Raw genomic sequence first — 21,156 nt, forward strand, 5'->3', positions numbered from 1 at the left:
AGTGTGTACACAAATGCCATAATGAAGGGGTAAAAGAATACCAACTTTCTCCAGCCCCCCATAACTTCATCTCTATTAATTTGATATGTGATCTGGAGTCACTGGGTATGGTCTTATCTTCAGAAGTTTAACCCCTTAAGGACCAAACTTCTGGAATAAAAGGGAATCATGACATGTCACACATGTCATGTGTCCTTAAGGGGTTAAAGAAATATACTACACTGCAACTATACAATATACTACCTGCAACTAAGCCATACAACACACATCCTTGTCTAAGAAGAAATGAAGGTGCTTGCCAAACCCATGGGACACTAACTGGGTATTTTGTCACATACATGGACACCTTGCATTTTACTGCTGTACACTACTGGTAGTGTTATGGTACTTTTTAAAAGTAAACCAAAATGTTTAAATGTCTATCTGTTCCTGTCCAAATCAATAAAATTAAATTGCGTATATACGCTGAAGTAATTAAGTCTGACACACAAGGTTCAGGTTAAAATAACTTCGAGAAAGTTTATTGGCAAGTGAAGAAAAAGCGGGCGCGCAGGCCCTTTTAAGAGGCATTTTGCGTCATCATTGATTATTAGAATATCAGCAAATAAACATCATCAATTGGATTAATTGTTAAGTGTCGGGGTTAGTGTCTTACCTATTGGTTCAAAAAATTAAGAGGTTAGTCCCGTGTCCACCCACCGGAGGTGGGATTATTCTGGACACGGGTGGGGATAAGGGGGTCCTGAGCGTCATTTTACACGGTCAATGATATCAAGCTTCATGTCCAGGTGCAAGGTCTCTTATGAATAGAACATTTCATTACTACTGTGTTCTCGTGGCCTTCAAACTATACTATTTTACAAGTCCTAAGGAGTAGCCGGCAAGTCTTAAGGAGTAGCCAGCACCTCCTGGTACTTGTCCTTGCAGGAAACACAGTCTTTGTCTACTGTACTAATTGGGTTGAGAAGTTCAGTCACGTAAGGTAGTTTTAAAATGAACGAGTTAAGTCATGAGGACAAAATGGAGGATTGAAGACGTCAGGTTAGGAGGACAAAATGGAGGAAGAAGTCAGGTTAGGAGGACAAAATGGAGGAAGAAGTCAGAGTATATTATTAAAATGGAGTTAGTACAATAATTCAATACAAGTACAATAAAAGATTTTAATAATCCCACATCAGTCCCCCCTATGAAATGTTAGATTCTAAGAGATAAAACTTTATTATGTTAGTATCAGAAGACGTGTTAACCCAAAGGCACAGAAACCCCGTGGCCGCTAGCTAGGTGTTAATGCAAAGTGCAAGTCTGTCCCTAGAGCTGACCCTAATAGGCTAACTCATCCATCAGTATGGCTCTCGAACACTTCACACCCATGGGTGTCCCATGGCAGCTAACCCACCACTTCTCCACACGGGGCCTTTACCATTCACTGACAGATGCTGTCCCTAAGCTAGTCCCTTCCTAGAATTCCTGCACTTTATCAACAAAAGGGATTGTTTGCAGCGGCAGACAGGGTGAGTTGACGTCTTGGAAATCTTGGTCATCAACTTCGAGATGGGTAAAAGTGGGTGCCGCTTGGTCAACAGTCTTCATGAGGGATTTTCTCACACATGGGAGGATACAACAAAAGAGAAGAGCAAAAATAAAAAGGAAAATTAGTATAGCCATACCAATCTGCATTAAAGCCTTTTGCCATCCTGTCATCCAACCAAACCATCTTTCCCAGGGATCTTTTATCCCAGAATTCCTTTTTAACTCTTCAGACAGGTCATTTAATTTTTCTATGGCTAATGTAACTTTACCATTAGGGCCTGTGTTTTCTGGGATATAGGTACAACATGTCATGGTGTCGGGCAAAATTTTACAAACCCCTCCTTTTTCGGCTAAGATCATATCTAGGGCCATTCTATTCTGGAAAGCCATTTGGGATGTGGCCTGCAGCTGTTCGGCCAACCCCTGGAGGGCGTCTCTGGTATAATTAACAAAACGCTGTTGATTATAATAAATGTAATTTATCCAATTTAAATTCTTGTTTGCGGTAACTATGGTAAAAATTGATTCAAATCCTGCGGCAACTTCATCCCTTGCTTTAAACTCATTGGGCACCCCCCTAGGCACTCCAATGGCATCAATATACACATGAGGATCAAAACTTCCTTTCACTGGGGCGTCACGCTTAACCTTAGTGTGTTTGGACCCATGGGTGACGAGGTGTGTGTCCGAGATGATATGTATAGGCATAATAGCTTTAGCCAAAGTACACTCCCCCCACCACTGTTTGTCCATTCTGGATCTTAGCTGTAAATCCCCACACAACCAGTAAATATCCCCTAATGACCTGGTGTGAAACTGCAACAAGTCCATAGAGACATTTCTGTAGGTAGCACAATACCCCTTGGAGAAGTTACCCAAGAATTTACCTATTCCATCGTAATTAGCATAACAAGTGTAATTACCTTTATACACGGTAATACCATCTGGGGGTTTGACATCCTGGGTTAGGAGAGGATACTCCTTTGTCCATGCAATACATATGGACCTGTTAAAATTATAGTGATAGGCAAAAAGGCTTAAAACACATTCTTCTATATCTACTGGTAGGATTAAAGGCACGGTACCCAGGTGAGGCCGGGCACCGCCACACACATAACATGCAGTTCTATTATGTTTATTAGCATTATATTTCATCCATTCTAACCATAGATTTACATCATTAAAACCTGTTTCTGCGGCCATGGTATCTTCAAAAGTGGGGTTAGCAATGGCCATCATGTCTTGAAAGGTCTGGATATGAGGTTTTAATGGGTTAGGGACCATATGGGTGGCCCCTTGCCACTCAGAAGAGTTGCACATATCTTTGAGGTAGAAATGCCCTAATTTACGGTAGGAACCCTTTTTCCAATACATTCCCATCACATACTGGTCTGCATCTGTTGGGCTTGGATGCTCAATGTTAAGGATTAATTTCATTGGTGTACTCCCCCCAGGCTTTCTCAAAGTCATTCTCTGGAGGAGGGATCTACCATGATCATCTACTTTGGATACGGCACTTTTTGGTTTGTAACCCCAGGCAGGCCCGGCATTCCATCCCGCCGCCCCCCAATGGTCACAATTGTGCCCCCATTGTTTGTCAACTACACAAACATATGGGTCTTTCGAATGAGGGATATCTCTATAGATGCTCTGGATTTGTGGTGTGGGAAATGGGCATTCTACAATATCACAGTAGTCAAAGGTATAAGTAGCCACCTGGGTGCACGATGAATTATACCAGAAGGTGTACCCACTAATATCTTTGGTAATGGCTACTTGCTGGGCCTTCATAAGGCTAATTAAGGAGAAGATGTACCAGAGATACATGTTTGTGCGATATTCGCTTCCTCTGGGGCAGGAGATTTCTTGCAGTGGGAAGCGTGGATCCAATTTGGCCTACCGGCCAATTTGACGGAGGTTGCGGTAATCAGGAGAACTTGGAATGGACCGTCAAATCTTGGTTCCAGGGTATTTTTCCGCACAAACTTCTTGACCAGGACCCAATCTCCGGGAAGTAGGTTATGGGAACCTGTATCCAATTCGGGATCTGGAATTGAAGAGAAAACTTGGGCATGTATTTTGTTTAGGACACTTGCAAGTTCAGTTACATAGTCTACTAAAACATCTGATTGGAGTTGCAACTGCTGCGGATAATAACAACCTAGCCTGGGTGCTGTCCCAAATAGAACCTCATATGGGGACAGTGAATGCTTCCCTCTAGGTGTGTGCCTAACACTAAATAAAGCTATTGGCAGGCTTTCTGGCCAGGGCATCTTTGTTTCTTGTGACATTTTTAACATTCTGGTTTTTAGAGTGCCATTCATGCGCTCCACTTTACCACTACTTTGTGGGTGGTAAGGGGTATGGAAGGCTAGAGTCACCCCTAGAGCAGTCCAAATTTCTTTAGTCACAGTTGCTGTAAAGGCTGGGCCTTGATCACTCTCAATGACTTCTGGGAGTCCGAATCTACATACAATATCTGTAAGTAGGCGCTTTGCGGTTGTTTTTGCAGTGATATTGGCCACTGGGTAGGCTTCTGGCCAGCCTGAGAACATGTCCACTATTACTAGTGCATATTCATGGGGTCCACTCTTGGGCATTTGGATGTGGTCAATTTGAATTCGCTGGAAGGGGTACATGGGCTTTGCCAGGTGTTTCGCAGGCACCTTAATTGGTCTTCCTGGATTGCATTTTGCACAAATGACACAGGCCTTGCAGAAGCTATTGATCAATGTTGTGATTCCAGGTGCTTCATAATACTTCTGTATGAGGGCGGCCATCAATTCTTTTGACAGGTGTGCAGGCCCATGTGCCCATTGGACAACTGCTGGATACAAATTTCTGGGAAGACAAAATTTGAAGTTGTTGTAATATATTCCGTCCTTTTGGACAGCTCCTTTCCTTTTCCATTTCTGGATTTCTTCAGGAGTGACTGCAGCTTGCTGTTCCTGTAAAATTCGCAAATCAGTAGGAAGAGTTTGCAGAGCAAAAATAGGGACTTCTTCTTCTTCTTGTCCGGACACTTCTTCATCCACTTCCTGCAGATCCCTGGCCGCTAGCTTAGCAGCCTGATCAGCTAAATGGTTGCCTTTTGCTTCATCTGTATCCAATTTCCCATGGGCCTTGACTTTCAAAACGGCCACTTCTTTGGGGAGTAGGAGGGCATCCATTAGCTCCTTAATTGCAGTGCTGTGTTTGACTGGTGTACCGGCGGTGGTAAGAAATCCTCTTGTCTTCCAAATTAGGCCGAAGTCATGTGCCACACCCAGAGCATATCTTGAATCTGTATAGATGTTGGCACGTTTTCCTTCGGAGATTTTGCATGCTGAAGTCAGAGCCTGTAATTCAGCTTCTTGCGCGGACATTGCTGGCGGTAAGGATGATGATTTGATGACTTCGTCTGTTGTGGTTACGGCATATCCTGTGTGATATGTTCCTCCTTCATCGGCATATCTTGATCCGTCCACAAACAGGGTAAAATCCGGATCTGGTAATGGGTTCTCATGCACAGTTGGTAAGTGCACTGTTTCCATTTTCATCTGTTCGAAACAGTCATGAGGTGTTTCTGGGTCATAATCATTCTTTATGACCAGATCTTGAAATTCTTTTTCCAGGAAATGGCGTGGCCATGCTTCTAGAAGGTCAGTTGTTGGGTATTTGGCAATACCATTTTCCTGTAGCTGTTCTTCATTCATGGTGGCCCATAGTTTTGCCATGGGCCCAAGATCATTCCATGACCTTGTCTTCAACTTGGTAACAGGAATATGTGGGATAGCAGTATCCCAATGGCGGTAGAGGTAGTTGAGTTGTTGAGGTAGCTGGACCAAGACCATGCTATTGCCTTCAGAGTCACAATAGAAGTCTTGTGCAGTGAGCTTTGCATCGGTCCAGTGGTAAAGCTCATCTTCATAGCAAGGTTCGGGAGTAATGTTTGGCTTGTACCACATGGTACAGAAGGCGTAATCCGGGCCTTCACAAAGAGGTGTCTCATCTTCATAAAATGACAAATGTGGATGCATGACTTTCTTGATACATCCACAGAGCAGGTAAATGTAGGTTTCATCCGTGATAAATCCATAATAGATACCCCCCTCAGGGAGTGGAAGAAGAGTGGATGGATTAAGCACTTGACATCTTTGGATGGAAATGTTGTCAGGCAAAAGAAGATGACACTGTAGGCGCAGGTGTCTGGCTGGAGACACGTGCTTGAGCTGGACTTGGTTGATGATAGCAGAAATGTCATGAGGGGCTAGAACAACCAGAGGGTGGCCAAGGACCAGGTCCGAGGTTCTTTCTATGAGCTCTCTTGCAGCAAAAACAGCCCTGAGACAGGAAGGAGTACCTCTGGCCACAATGTCCAGTTGACATGAGAAATATCCGATAGGCCTCTGGCGGCCTCTTAAGTCATTCGTTTGGGTGAGAACTCCTGTTGCATGGCCTTGTCTTTCAGAGACAAATAATTTGAAAGGTTTGGTGTAGTCAGGTAGGCCCAAGGCAGGAGCAGAAGCAATGGCACGTTTTAGAGCATTGAAATTGTCCAGAGCTTCATTGGTCAGACAGAACGGGTCAGACTTAAGAGCATCATAGAGAGGTTGCATAAGCAGAGAGGCTTCTGGGATCCATGCTCTGCAGTAGGAAATGAGGCCTAGGAAGGCATGAAGAGACTTTGAAGTCCTTGGAGGTGGAATGTCCAGAACAGCTCTTACCCGGTCCCGAGTAAGATGTCTGGTGCCTTGAGATAGGCAGTGTCCAAGGAAAATCACTGAAGATTGGCAGAATTGCAGCTTGGTGAGTGAAGCTTTGCATCCCTGTTCTGCCAGATAGGAAAGAAGACTAATTGAACACCTTTCAATAGTGGGTAAATCATCTCCACACAGCAGTAGGTCATCCACATACTGAAGCAAGACAACTTCTGGGTGCTCAGCTTGCCATGGGTCAAGGATGGTACCCATGGCCTTTGCAAATTGACTTGGAGAATTTTGTGCCCCTTGGGGCATAACAGTCCAGGTATATTGTTGCATCTCATGAGTGAAAGCAAACAGGTATTGACAGGATGGGTCCAGTGGGACACTGAAAAAGGCATTGGCCAGGTCAATGACTGTGAAGAATTTTGCAGATGGTGGGACTCCAGAGAGCAGAGTATGGGGATTTGGTACAAGAGGGGTGTCCAAGACGGTAGCTTCATTGACAGCACGGAGATCCTGGACCATCCTGTACTTCTCTGGTTCACCTTTTGGAGTTTTCTTTTTCACAGGAAATAATGGGGTATTGCATTCAGATTTACATTTTACCAGGGCACCCTTCTCTAAGAGTGCCTTGATGTGGATAGAGATAGCAGCAGACTGTGCTGGTTTTAATGGATATTGTGGCTTTCTTGGTAACTTAGCTCCTGGAATAAGCTTTACTACCACAGGGGGAACATTTAGGTGACCTATGTCCTCTGGGCCTGAGGACCATAACTTGGCGGGCACCTGTGTTTTTAATTCCTCAGGGAAATTAGACTTTAATTCTGCTGCTTCTTCACGGGGCTTTTCTAAATGCAGCATCAGAGGCAGGGAACACAGGGCTGAGCTGTCTGATTCAGATAGAGGCGTGAACATTTCTACCTGCCCGTCTGGGGTGAAAGTGATGGATGCTTGCAGGCGTGAGAGGACATCAGCACCTAACAGGTTAATTGGGCATGTGGAGGATACCACAAAGCGAGCAAGCAGGCTAGAGCCAACTCGTAGTGGAGTTGTTAAAGGGCTATGTCTTGGCTGGCCATCCACTCCAACACAAGAAACATCAATATTTGACAGAAAAGATGGGTCTGGCAGGTCTTGTTCTCGCAGAACACTACGGGCTGCACCTGTGTCAACAAGAAATGTGGTAGGGTGGCCTTCAATGGGCAAAGTCACTGTGGCAAGTGGCCCCCCTTTATCCCCTGTAGACACTGCCATGACAGGGGTCACAGACACAGGCTTGCCAATTTCCTATTCATCGGGTTCCTCAACTATTGGAACCCCTTTTTCGGCCTTAGTGGCCGGGGCAGGCCTAGATGGCTTTCTTGGCTCTCTTTTGGGTTCCGGGCAATCACTTTTAAAATGACCTTTAGCCTTGCAATTAAAGCAGAAACCATCCTCTGGTCTGGTGCCCCTGGGAACAGGGACACTGCGTGATACCATAAGAGGAGCAGAGCTTGGCCTTCTGGGGGTCTGAGCAGATTCTAGGCCCCTAGCGACTAAAAGCAGGGTATCCAGGGGAACAACCTTATATTCAGGGCGTGCAGCAATAATTCCCTTGCGTATTGAGTCTTTAACGCCTTGGACAAACGCACCTGACAGCATTTGTGAATGAATTTTGTCAGTAAGATCAAACCCCAAATCTGTGAACATTTGATACAGTCTTGCATGAAACCTTTCCACTGATTCTCCTTTATCTTGAATAACATCAGTAAGGCCAGCAGCCTGATCTGCAAGTTTGTCCTTAGCCCATTCTCTTAATTGGGTGCAAAAGGTTACCCCGGAGGGGTAATCAACATCACTGGAAAGCAGATCTGTACTGAGGTGACGGGCCATGCTTGGCCAATAGGCATCCCCTGCTTTAATAGCACAAATGCTGAGTAGATCACGCCATGCGGCGGAATAAGTCTTTTGAATTTGAACTATCCCTCGGTAAAAAGGCATAGGCTGTTTTTCTGGGTCAGGGAGCGATTTCATTAATGCACTGGCTTGAGTGGGGTTAAAAGCAACATACTTAGGAGGGGTCCGTTCTCCCCGACCCTTGTGTCCAAAGGGATCATCGATAGAACGATGAGTTGAGGCTCCTGCAGCGGCTCCTGCAGCCTCCAACGAGTCCTGGGATAACCTATCCTCTTCTCCCTCATCTAATTCTATGATCTGAGCTCTCTTACGTGCAGGGCCCGAGTAAGGTGACAGGACCGGGGGATGAGAGGGGGTCCCAGATGCAGGGGTGGCTAGCGGATCATAACCAGATGGGTAGTCACCGGGAATTACCGGCATCAGGGCTGTACTGGGGGCCGCCATATTGGTGGCCGGAAAAGGTACTGCATTAGGGTTAAGGGAAGAAGTGGCGGCCATGTTGGATGTGGGCACATCCGGGGCAGACTGTGCCGGACTGGGCATGACCGGAACCTGGGGAGTGGCTTGGGGAAGGGGTAGTGGATATCCGGGATAGGGCAGGGTCATGGGATATGGGAAGGGGTAGGGCCAGGCTGGGGAGGGGAAGGAGGTGGGGTATTGAACTGGGGTGGAGATGGGAGGGGACGGAGAGGGATTGGTGTAGGGGTGGGTGTAGAGGGAGGAGCCGGGGCAAGGGTGGAAGAGGTGGTTAGCTGGGCGGATGAAGAGGGGAGGGGATCCTTAACGGAGAGAGAGTGTAGGGAAGGAATGGCAGATGAAATGTTAGGGGGAGGTACAGCAGGTAGCGTAGGGATGGATGAGGATGATGGGAATGTTAGAGACGGGGAAGGGGAAAAGAAAGATCCATCAGAATTCAGGACCGGGCAGACAGGGGAGGTGGCGGGATGGGTGTTAGGAGGATTGGGAGTGGGGAACATAGTCAGCTGGCTATCACCTATTGCTGACTGAACCTTGGGGATAGACATCCCCTGGGCGCCACTTTGGGGCGCTGGCTGAGGGTAAACCCCAGTAACACAATTATTATGATACACAAACAATTTCACACCTTTGTGATTTATTTCTTCCTCAACCCAACCTTCTAGCTGAATAGCCTTCGCTACTCTGTACCATGCTTCAGCAGTCTTTAATAAACCATTATCTGTAAGCTTGCCTTTCATTTCTGCCAGTAACTTGCGCCAACTTTCTGGTTGCAATCTTCCACCCGTTGGTACAGTAATTTTACATACTTTTGCAATCTTTTCAACACCTTTAACCATCTCCTCACCCTCTCTGTTTTCTACCAAATCACACGCTAACCAGCCCTTATTGGGCTTGCTTAAATCCTGCCCCATAATCCCTTTACCCCTATACCAGCGTCCTAGATATAGAGAGAGAGAAGGAAAACGGAACAAGAACGTCTACAATGCTCGACTGCCACCCGAGAACCGTAAGGCTTTTTCAGGTGCGTCTTCCCAAAACGTAGACTAGTCACTGAATCCGCCTACCCGGGGTGGTAGACACGGATTGGAGCGAGGTGAGAAGTGTGTGACCAATCACTTCTCCTTTAAGAGGAATGGGAGTGGATAGTATAATAATATAGGAAGTACAGAAAAGATGAAAGGTAAGGAAAATCCTTAGAGACAGACACAGGAGTTCATGAGACTCCTATTAAACAAACAAGACAACAATACAGTTGAAATACAGTGCATGCATCACAGTTCAAATGAAATCAACAGTAATTCCTTTCCTTTACTCGTGTGCTTACTCCAAAGTCACCTCCCTCAATCCCGTAGTATCTTACTACCAACGGCCAAGGATAACAGCTAACACCGGTCCGAAATCCATATGCCTCCCTCGTCACAGCAGCCCACTCGTAGTGTCTGCGCTACCCTCACCCTTGTAGTGCCCCTATAAAGACCCACTTTATAAGTCCCACTACTCCGTGGTGATGAAGACAGCAATGCCTGCCCGAATTCACACACCACCAAATAAAAATTGGAATGGCTCCAGCTCAGCGCTCAAAGCTGGAGGGTACCATCACTCTGCAAGCAGAGTAACGTGCACAGAGAAGCTAGCTAGGCTATCAAAGTGACACAAGAAGGATCCCCAGGAAACTATGAGTCTACACAATCTCCACAGATCCAACACACCTCTTTTTCCCTACAGCCCCAGCCACGAGGCTCCTAAAAGAGTTAAACAGGAAAAGATGACCCCCAGGAACACATCCACAGGTCAACCCCCCTTTTTCCCTACAACCACAGCACCGTGGTTCCTAAAAGGGGTAAAACAGGCAACAGAAGACCTAGGCAAATCCCCTCAGGTCCACCCCCCTTTATCCCAAAAGAGGTAAAATACAAACAGATAGACAGACACACTGAAGACCTAGGCAAATCCCCTCAGGTCCACCCCCCCTTTATCCCAAAAGGGGAAACAGGCAAACAATTCAAACACACCCAGGCAACAGACTAAAATGCAGGTAAATAAGTGAGTAACGAGGCACCGGGCAAGATATTACCTGTCTTTGATGTCCTCCCGGGAAGCAGTCACAGACACGTGGACGGGTCAATCAAAGGGGCCGGAACATACCGGTGGCTCTGCAGAAGTCTCTACCGTGTACCTGGAGGTGATCAATCTCCTTTCCTTCCCCCCGGATTCCTCCGTCCAACCTTGTCTTCCTTAGGACGGCTCACCGGCCGGACATAGCCCGATGCCCCACGTTGGGCGCCAAGTTGTTATGGTACTTTTTAAAAGTAAACCAAAATGTTTAAATGTCTCTGTTCCTGTCCAAATCAATAAAATTAAATTGCGTATATACGCTGAAGTAATTAAGTCTGACACACAAGGTTCAGGTTAAAATAACTTCGAGAAAGTTTATTGGCAAGTGAAGAAAAAGCGGGCGCGCAGGCCCTTTTAAGAGGCATTTTGCGTCATCATTGATTATTAGAATATCAGCAAATAAACATCATCAATTGGATTAATTGTTAAGTGTCGGGGTTAGTGTCTTACCTATTGGTTCAAAAAATTAAGAGGTTAGTCCCGTGTCCACCCACCGGAGGTGGGATTATTCTGGACACGGGTGGGGATAAGGGGGTCCTGAGCGTCATTTTACACGGTCAATGATATCAAGCTTCATGTCCAGGTGCAAGGTCTCTTATGAATAGAACATTTCATTACTACTGTGTTCTCGTGGCCTTCAAACTATACTATCTTACAAGTCCTAAGGAGTAGCCGGCAAGTCTTAAGGAGTAGCCAGCACCTCCTGGTACTTGTCCTTGCAGGAAACACAGTCTTTGTCTACTGTACTAATTGGGTTGAGAAGTTCAGTCACGTAAGGTAGTTTTAAAATGAACGAGTTAAGTCATGAGGACAAAATGGAGGATTGAAGACGTCAGGTTAGGAGGACAAAATGGAGGAAGAAGTCAGGTTAGGAGGACAAAATGGAGGAAGAAGTCAGAGTATATTATTAAAATGGAGTTAGTACAATAATTCAATACAAGTACAATAAAAGATTTTAATAATCCCACATCAGTAGCCCTTCCTGTAACCCCCATAAGACCTATCTTTCTTCTGTTATACTTCAGCTCAGAATCAAACCTTTTTGGCTGGGTGATTTTTGGTGTGCGGTCTCTCTAAACAAACAAAAAATAATCTATGTATGGTATTTATTTGTATATTTTGAATCCACTGAATAGAGGGACGGGCCTGGGAGATCTGCACCAGTTGTCTAATTTGAGTCCCATGTGAACTTCACATTGATTAACTTCTCCCTGCAGAAGGATTCCGGGGTAGAGACAGCAGTTTCATTACAAAGTGCACTTCTAATGTTCCTTCATGGATTAAATAAAACTAATATTTTGGATATACCATTTTTGACAGAGAATGGCAGACTTTACACTGTACACGTGTTTCTTTTTCTTTTTAAAATTAATTGTAGATCAGTCTAGTTTAGTCTAATAGGGTAATGTAGGTCTTAATTGCTTAATCCATGGTATCTCGGAGATCTAATTAGATCACTGACTGCTTCACTTTAAAATTCAAGTAGTTAGCTATGTTTTTGTTTCCAACAACAGATATGCTTCCGTACATGAAGTGGTTGTACTATACTTAATGTTGAGTGTGTGTATGTATGTATATATATATATATAGATAGATACACATACAGTACATATAATTTTGATTTCAACCAGCAGACCAATCTTTAGAATCCTTTATAAATGGTGATGGATTCATGCATCCTGGGGGGCCTTAATCTGAAACAGAACCAGGTCATGTATATGTCCTGTGATACCTGAGCAGCACCTTCCAGCATTTAAATGTGGGTAATTAAAGTAGCTTCTGCCCAAGACTGTAAATACCATTAATCTGTATCTCCCATGACTTATTTACAGTAATGACTTTCATTTAACTCCTTTATTCCCCTTATTCTGTACACTACTTATTAACCCCTACATTACAACTATATATTACCCCTACACTATTGTAACGCTTAAACGAACACTAATCCTAACTTTCAAATATGATTAGATACATAACTATATATGAGGTTCAAGGTGCGCAGTGTGCTCTTCCATGTCTGTCACGGGTCAGTAAACTGTACTTTAACGTCACTCACTGTGTGACAAAATAAACATCTAAAGCTGACATAGAGCAAGCAGTATTCGTCTACATTACCATCATAAAATTTACATGTTGATAAATCAATTTACCTGTGTTACACATTGTGTTACACTGTGTTACTAGCCATTCAGAACACTTCTAATCCACTCGTAAGGTGCCTTCAGAGGTATACTGCTACAGATATACCGGTAGGTGGGTTGTTATTGGCTCTATGGAAATATGTATTCACAATGAGTGCTACTAAATAGTGCTGGGCAAACCGGTTTATTGTAATGTGTCATAAAACAGGCAATGGAGCTTGGATAAGAAAAAAGAAAATTGGGACAAATGGTGGGAGATTTATAACTGGTAGTATTTATTTCCTTCATTAGTGACATCTACCTTTCAACCTCTCTATTTTATTAAGATTTGATATCTTGTGTACTATCCAGCCTGTTCTCTAGCCTGCCTTTTCCACAATTTTTTCCCTCCTGGGTTTTACAAAGTGTTTTTTTCTTAGCTAACCATGGCGAACTTAGAACACTGGCATAGGATATCCCTTCTTAAACAGAGTTTAAATCTTGTTTGCAGAAAGAATGTGGAATGGAGCGTTCTTGATACAGTAAGCACAAAATAGAACATGCTGTCCTCTGTATATCTGTCTACCAGAGTAAATTCATCGTGGAGTACCGTGTATTTTAGAAGGCTGGCATTCTATGAACACTTGTCAAAGCACGGAATCTATGGTGCTTAGCCCATACTTTACCCAGCTCTTTAGAAAGATATTCTAAATACAAAAGAAATGAGAAGTAAATAGCAGGTTTGTGGACTGGTTGCTACATAGGGAGAACGAAGAGGGTGGAGATGTGATGATAGTGCTTGGATAAGTGCTAAGTCCTCTGTAGGAGAGATTACTCATTAATCAAATGTAGTGTGAAGTCGTGAAAAATGTTAGAGAATCTTGTATGTGTAGGACAGTAATAACTAATTGTTGGCTGTCTGAGCATCATAACAGTAATGGACAACTAGCTATCTAGTGTACCCTGGTGATATTGGTCACTATTACAATACAAGCACATTTGTATATGTATATATTAGAGAGAGATTGCTTGTGAACAGAATATTAAATACATAAAACTTTTCCCCCTTTCAGAAAACTGATTTCAGTCTTTGAAGCAAATTTTACAGACTTTAAAATTGTAATTTTTTTTTTTTTTTTTAAATTAGGATTGATATATACATATAGATATCATTTTCATGTGTTAGAAACAGGAAAAAACTCGAGTGAATTGGGCCAAATAGTGATGGTCAGAGCATCTCTAAAATGGCAAGTCTTGTGGGGTGTTTCCAGTAAGCAGTGGATAGTACCTACCAAAAGTGGAAACTGATTGACAACTGGACTCTGGGTCCACATGGGGAGCGAAGGCTAGCCCGTCTGGTCCAATCACACAGAAGAGCTACTCTAGCTCAGATTGCTGAAAAACATAATGCTGGCCATGATAGAAACATGTCAGAATACACAGTGCATCTCAGTTTGCTGCGTATGGGGCTTTGTAGCCGCAGACTGATCAGACTGCCCATGTCTACTGCCGAAAGCACCTTCAATGCTTTTTGTAGGTGTTACTTTGACACATACCACCTACCTAGAGATTCTTGCAGACCACGTACACCCCTTCATAGCAATGGTGTCCCCTGATGGCAGAGGCCTCTTTCAGAAGGATAATGCACACTGTGAAAATTGTTCAGGAACAGTCTGAGGAACATGACAAAGAGTCTTGGCTACAAATTCACCAGATCCCAATTTAGATTGAGCATCTGTGGGATATGCTGGAACAATAAATCCGATCAGTGGGGTCCCATCTCTCAACGTGCCAGACTTAAAGGATCTGCTACTAATATCTTGGTGCCAGAAACCACCAAACACATTCAGAGGTCTTGTGGGGTCTGTGACTCGACCCATCAGTGTTGTTTTATGAGCACTAGGGTGACCTACACAATATTAGGCAGGTGGTATTGTGTGTCTGTGTGAGAGAGACATAGATCTGGCTAGTTAAAAGGGCACACACTGGACTTAAAGGACCACTCTAGGCACCCAGACCACTTCAGCTTAATGAAGTGGTCTGGGTGCCAGGTCCTTCTAGGGTTAACCCATTTTTTCATAAACATAGCAGTTTCAGAGAAACTGCTATGTTTATGAATGGGTTAAGCCTTCCCCCTATGTCCTCTAGTGGCTGTCTCATTGACAGCCGCTAGAGGCGCTTGCGTGATTCTCACTGTGAAAATCACAGTGAGAGCACGCAAGCGTCCATAGGAAAGCATTATGAATGCTTTCCTATGTGACCGGCTGAATGCGCGCGCAGCTCTTGCTGCGCGTGCGCATTCAGCCGACGGGGAGGAGAAGAGGAGGATCGGAGGAGGAGAGCAGGAGGAGATCTCTCCGCCCAGCGCTGGAAAAAGGTAAGATTTAACCCCTTTCCCCTTTCCAGAGCCGGGCGGGAGTGGGTCCCTGAGGGTGGGGGCACCCTCAGGGCACTATAGTGCCAGGAAAACGAGTATGTTTTCCTGGCACTAGAGTGGTCCTTTAATAAAGTACAAATTTATGAACTCTTATTGAGGACTATGAATTAATACACAATAAAGAGCACAGATATTTCTTTATAAAGTCAAGTGAGTACTTCCTTGTTAGACTATATATATATATATATATATGTCTCTTGCACACAATCATATAAAACCCACATGCACCAGGGGGCAGTATTAATCTTTTTATTTAATTTAATTGTATGTTGTTTTTTTTGTGTGCTCCAGGAGAGAATGTAGCCTGCAGACCTTTCTTTATGTAGGAACAAAAAACGTGTATGTTCCCAGAGGGTTTCGGAAAATTAATAGATTGCTGCTGGGATGAATGTCTGCGTTGTGAATGGTAGAGACATTTGAACTTTAGACTGCATTTGTTCTGTGAAGGTTATTGTTGTATCACCAAAATTAGGAATCTGATCTTTCCTCTGTTACAACTGCTTCTTCCTAGTCTGATATCTCCTTTAATTTCTTTACATTCTACTACTCCCACTTATCTCATGTTGGATATGAGAAAATGTTTGTCATGTTTACTTTTCCTTTTTCCTTCTTTTGTATAGATTTCATGTGATGGGCTGTTAAAGGGGGTAATGTTTTAGTTTAGAGTATTCACTTGTGCAGAGAAATTATTTAGATAACATCGCTTGCTTTTTTTTTGTTTTAAATGTAACTTTTTTTTTTTTTTTTTTAAACAACCAATCCTAAATAATAAAGAAAAATGTAATTGAAGTTGTGCCATTTGTAAAAAAAATCACCCACACTACCTCAACATTGAGTTGTGCCACCACCAGGAAGTAGTTTGACCAATTGTGAGTCTTTCAACCTGTTCTGTGGAGTTTAAACAGTTGGATATGTTTATTCCAGCCCTGCAAGGTTTTAAGTACCTTTAGGGCACCAGCTGTTTAAAATCTCCCTGTAAATGACGTAAGTGCAGGACATCAGTCGTAAACCTGGAGATTCTAATTGGTCAGAATTGAAATTGTGTCATTTTGCATCTCAGAATTTCAAATAATTTTATTAAAATGGAACCTAAAAAATCCAAACCATATCCATTTGGAAGAACCAAAAGTTTCACTGTGCACAAGACTCTCACTTAACACCAACTTTAATTTACAAATTAAGAGATGTTTTATTTTTTTTGCTTGTTTGTTAAAGGGACACTGTAAACACTTTTTTTCCCCTTCTTTTTAGTGCTTCCCTGGTAATTTTCATTTCGAGCTGAATGTTTTTTTTTTTTGTCAATCTTTGTTTTTAGTGAGGCATAGATTAAGACAATACAGAATGCAAAAACAGGAGGTTAGAGCACATCAATGCATGTTATACAGGTCATATTCAGTGCCTACACTCCCACATGGGTCAGCCTCTTTTTATATGTTAAGGTTTCACTACAGGGTGCAAAGCATGGGGCTAGAACATATCAACGCATGGTATACAAGTCATGTTACATAGTGAGGTTACTTGTTAAGCTGTGGTTTCTGGACTTTAAGCTGGTATAGAGGTATGGGTTAAATACAAGTCGAGTTGTATGGCCACGCAAGTGGGGAACAGGTAAAGCTTGCACGTCAAACGCTTGTGCACAGAAGTTAAAGAAAAGCTGAGGTACCAGACGTGGTGTGTAACAGCAAGTTAGATGATTATAAGTCGCTTGTATATTATGTTAGGATGCTAAGCGGGATGCCCTGCGTATCACATGTGAAATGTTGATATAGCTCAACTGTGCATCTGCGAGTTCTACCAGGTATACCTATTAAGGTAAGTATTCTGTTCACCATATGGTGCAAGCTGGACTAGTGTGTAGCTAATGTGGGGAAGCACGCCGTGCCCAGGCGAGTACTGGCCATGCCTGCTGAACCGGGGAGTTTTTGTGGCTAACCTGGTAGGTGGTCTAAGCAAAGCAACATAAAGGTAGACAACAGGGGGGGTCGATAGTGTTGTGAAGCTATTAACCCCCTAGGGTGAACGGACTAGTGCATACAGATTAGTTAAGTAAGTTTAGTCAGCCCCCCTGCCTCACCCCCATTGTGCAACTGGCGTCTTTTGAGATTTTTGTACTTGGGTCCTGGTTATGTGTCGCTATGTTTGTTATGCAATAGCCGGTATGTCCATCAATGTCCATAAAAGTACTCAGCCCACTCCGCAGGGTATGCTGTTGTGCCTCGGGGTGGATGCCGCTTGTGTCACTGCCGGATTAGAGATCTGCTCCAGTTTACTGAGGTGCTGTTTCTTCCTGGGCTCATGGCGGCACTGCATCCTGGGACCGTCAGTCTTCGGCCCGAGGCCTTAGTAGGTGCTCGTGCCTGTTCGCCATTGAGCCCATCAACTGGATCGTGGGCCCAGGGTTCCGCTGGATCCCGAACTTCTCCCTGGGGGTATGGCAGGCTGTGGAGGGGTTCCTCCCGGTGAGAGCCCAGCTCAGATGAAAGGTGGGCAGTCTCGTTTGCAGCGCATGCCTCGAGGGTGGTGCGTCGTGCTGGGTTACTGGCGCCATGCGCCCGGTGTGTCCCTGGACTCGGTAGCTGCTACATGGGGTGGGTCGTTTGGTGCTAGTTGCTTTGTGTGTGTTGGGCCAGATGGTGTCTGTAGTCCGCATCAGTCCCCGCGGATCGGTGTCTGCGCACATGGCCTCCGCTATCTTAGATCTAGGCCTGGGTCTTGCCTGATGGGAGTGCGGCTTTAGGGCGAGGACCAGGATCACCCCCCGGTCCAGGGTAGGATCGGGTCCGCGGATGGTCTGTGTGCTTGTCGCGCTCCGTTGGGCAGGATAGTGGTGCAGCAGGCCGTCCACTCCACTCACCGCCAGCTAAGGCCTCGCCTGTTGCCGCAGGGACCTCTCCTCTGAGCGACTAAAACTCCGGGAGCACCTTGATCTTAGTTAGTTCTCACAGGTCAGCTTTAGCCTGTACTGTTCAGCATGTATGTTCAAATATAATAACTGAACTCTCATAGTTGCTAAGATTAGGAGACTCTAAATAAAAAATATGCCATGATTAGGCCCTGTAACTCGCTGCATAGGACCTACTTAACGTTCAGACTAATGACTAGCAAAACCATGCATATATGTAGAGCGTCTAGACAAAGCAAACCTCATTAAACAACAGCTATATAGTCACCTTAGCAGCAAAGTTTATCTTGTTTAACCACAAATCTGGCTAGTTGTTTATAGCCTATGCTAGTAAGCATGGTATTAGTTTAAGAGCAAAGCTCACACTCTGTACTCAAATACCCGTTAACAATGCATTTCATAGATGATAACACAAATGACCTATTAGCAACGAACAGAAGTATTAGCTACAACTACAAAAAAAAAATAAAAAAATGTTTTCGTTAAGTGACTTTCAAAATATAAAAAATGAGGCATCGATAATTGGGAAATGTATTAAATAATGTCTTCGATGTACAAACCCTATTCTGTAGACAACTCATGCACTTCCCTTTTTCCATTCTGTATCTTGCTTTCATGCCTTAGTAAAAGAAAGATTGACACAAAAAAAAAAAAACTCCGGGAGCAAGCCTCTCCTCAGCTCCGGTAGCCCGTGCACATCAAGGGTCGCAGTTGTGGACCATTCATTCCCACCAAAAGCACGATTTACAAGCTTAACAATATTGAGCAGGATCTGATCTGTCCTGCGACCGCTCAGCTCGGCGTCCCGGCCCCACCAATAACAATAAGCGGAACCCACTTATGTTAAAAATATATTTTTACAGTCCACGTTCTTTTAACGAGAAGTGTGAACGATGTGCCTAGTGTGGAGAAAGGTGATGGAGTCAATGGATTATCTTCTGTGAGGAGGGAACAAATATCTTTCACAGTAGCAATGGTAAAGTTAAGATTTAAATGTGCTGGGAGCACAGACATTGGAATAATGTTGACAATAGGGGGGAAAGTCCTTTCTGATGGCTTCAATCTGTTCCCTAATTGGTAGTGAACTCTGTTGCTGTTGAATAGAAAGTAAATACATTTTATAAGTAAAAGGGCAGAACTGTATGTGTACAAGAATAACTGATAACATATTCTGAAGTATTTCTTAAATTTATCATCTTGCCTGCTTGCAATCATTTATTCGATGTAGTTATTTTTAAAAAGTTTGCCAAATGGTCAGTTGTGGTACAAATGTTACTTTTCATTCGCCTCACGTTTTGTAACTCTCCTGTTATCAAATGTCCCCTGTTCACAAAAATACTTTCCTTTTGCAGACCAACTTTTTCACGTCTTGGCCATGCACATGCGGGTATACAGCATCGACGCAGAGTACAATCCGTGGAGGAAGTTAACACGACTTTTGCCGAAGAATTCTTCAGAGTAAGTTTTGCGAGTAAATTTTTAATTTATTTTGATGGAATATGTTGCCACAAACATTCGTATGCTTCACATTGTCCAAGAAAACGAAAACTGGTTTTCTTTATGTAACCTCTCCTAAGGCAGGAAATAATGTATTGAAATGACAAATTGTATATAGAGTTTGGTATCTGTTACCATCTTACTTACCTTGTTACCCCTCTCTTGTTAAACCATTCTTACTTCCTCAATCAGGGCTATTTGATGCCAACATGCAGGCTTCATTGCAAGGACTTCTGCATCAGAGCATCCTATTCTCCCCACCACAAGCATTATGCATGATTGCTGGGAGTATAACATGGTGATGGAGAGCAAAAAAAAGCTTGTAGGAGGTTTCTCTTGTCTACCAGTCAGTCAGCTTAGAACTCTGTGATGCCAGCATATAGACAGTTATGTTTAGAGAAGTGATTGACAAGATGGAAAAGAGATACTTCTTGAGAGATTATTAAATGTTTAAATAAAATGTAAAAGTAGTGTGTGAAATGGCTTTAAATTATTCAAAAAGAGGTTTATCATTTAAAACATAATCACTTAAAACCGTTAAGTGAGAGTTGTTTTTCTGGTTGAAACATATCTCGTTAGTACACGTTCAAATTTAGAGGTGCTTACTGTGCCTTACTGGCTGCATTGTGGTCTGTTGACAATCTATCCTCAAACACAAGCCCATCTCCGTCCAATCCTATGGGGAAGGTTACAAGAGGGGAAAAAAAGATATGATGGAACCTTATTCTAATTATTTTAATTTGTGTTCTTGTCCAACTGGAGAATGAAAGCAGCTACCCATCTTTGTGCTGCCATTGATATATCCTGGAAAATTTATAGGTGCACGTTCAGAAGTCTAAATACTTGGCTAATTTGATTTTTTTTTCAATTTTTTTTCTTTTTAAAATTGATGACGTCTTTCAGCAAGCGATTTTTATCTATTCCATTCATCTGTCCTCTCCGGTTACTGTTCAGAATAGTGGAATATTTTTACCATTTCTGATAATTCCATTATTTTCCTGATTTCCCCATCTCTAAACTAATTCTCTGCACGAGTCACAGCTTATTATCCTTCCAGTGGTATGCTGATATCTAATTTTTATTTATTTAATTTTTTTTTCTCCTGCAGTTTTTTTCACTTTGTCTTCCCCTTCGTCTGTTATCTTCAGCTCAGGATATGCTGTGTGTAAGATTGTTCCATATAATGTGGCTCACATTATAAATTAAGACTATTTGAGTACAAACTGTAGGAATAAAACACTTCAAATCTCCTGATGCTGGCAGGCAGGCATTCCTGAACAAGCTGCGAATCAAGTCATAATCACTTGCTAGTGCTTCGAGGATTCTATTTTATACATGGATATTTATTTAACCTTCTAATGACAATGTGTTACATTTTGTTTCCTCATCGTGTCTTTAGAAACTAGTCAGTGATGATTATTTAGTTTTGACAGCCCTGCAATTGTTAATTGAGTGGGTTGTTGCCTTTTGGAATATGATTCTTAAAGGAAAATT

At 43.3% G+C, this 21,156-nt stretch overlaps 1 protein-coding gene across 4 annotated transcripts in view; it reads left to right on the plus strand.

The window, feature by feature from the left end:
• UBR3 (ubiquitin protein ligase E3 component n-recognin 3) overlaps nt 1-21,156 on the plus strand; it is a 147,613-nt gene that overhangs the window by 103,916 nt on the left and 22,541 nt on the right. For all 4 annotated transcript variants that reach the window (XM_063429709.1, XM_063429710.1, XM_063429711.1 and 1 more), the window contains one exon: nt 19,518-19,623. In XM_063429709.1, the coding sequence (XP_063285779.1) occupies nt 19,518-19,623 (106 nt within the window). The remainder of the gene's footprint in view (nt 1-19,517; nt 19,624-21,156) is intronic.

This window comes from Pelobates fuscus, chromosome 8 (genome assembly GCF_036172605.1).
Source record: "Pelobates fuscus isolate aPelFus1 chromosome 8, aPelFus1.pri, whole genome shotgun sequence".
NCBI classification, from domain to species: domain Eukaryota; kingdom Metazoa; phylum Chordata; class Amphibia; order Anura; family Pelobatidae; genus Pelobates; species Pelobates fuscus.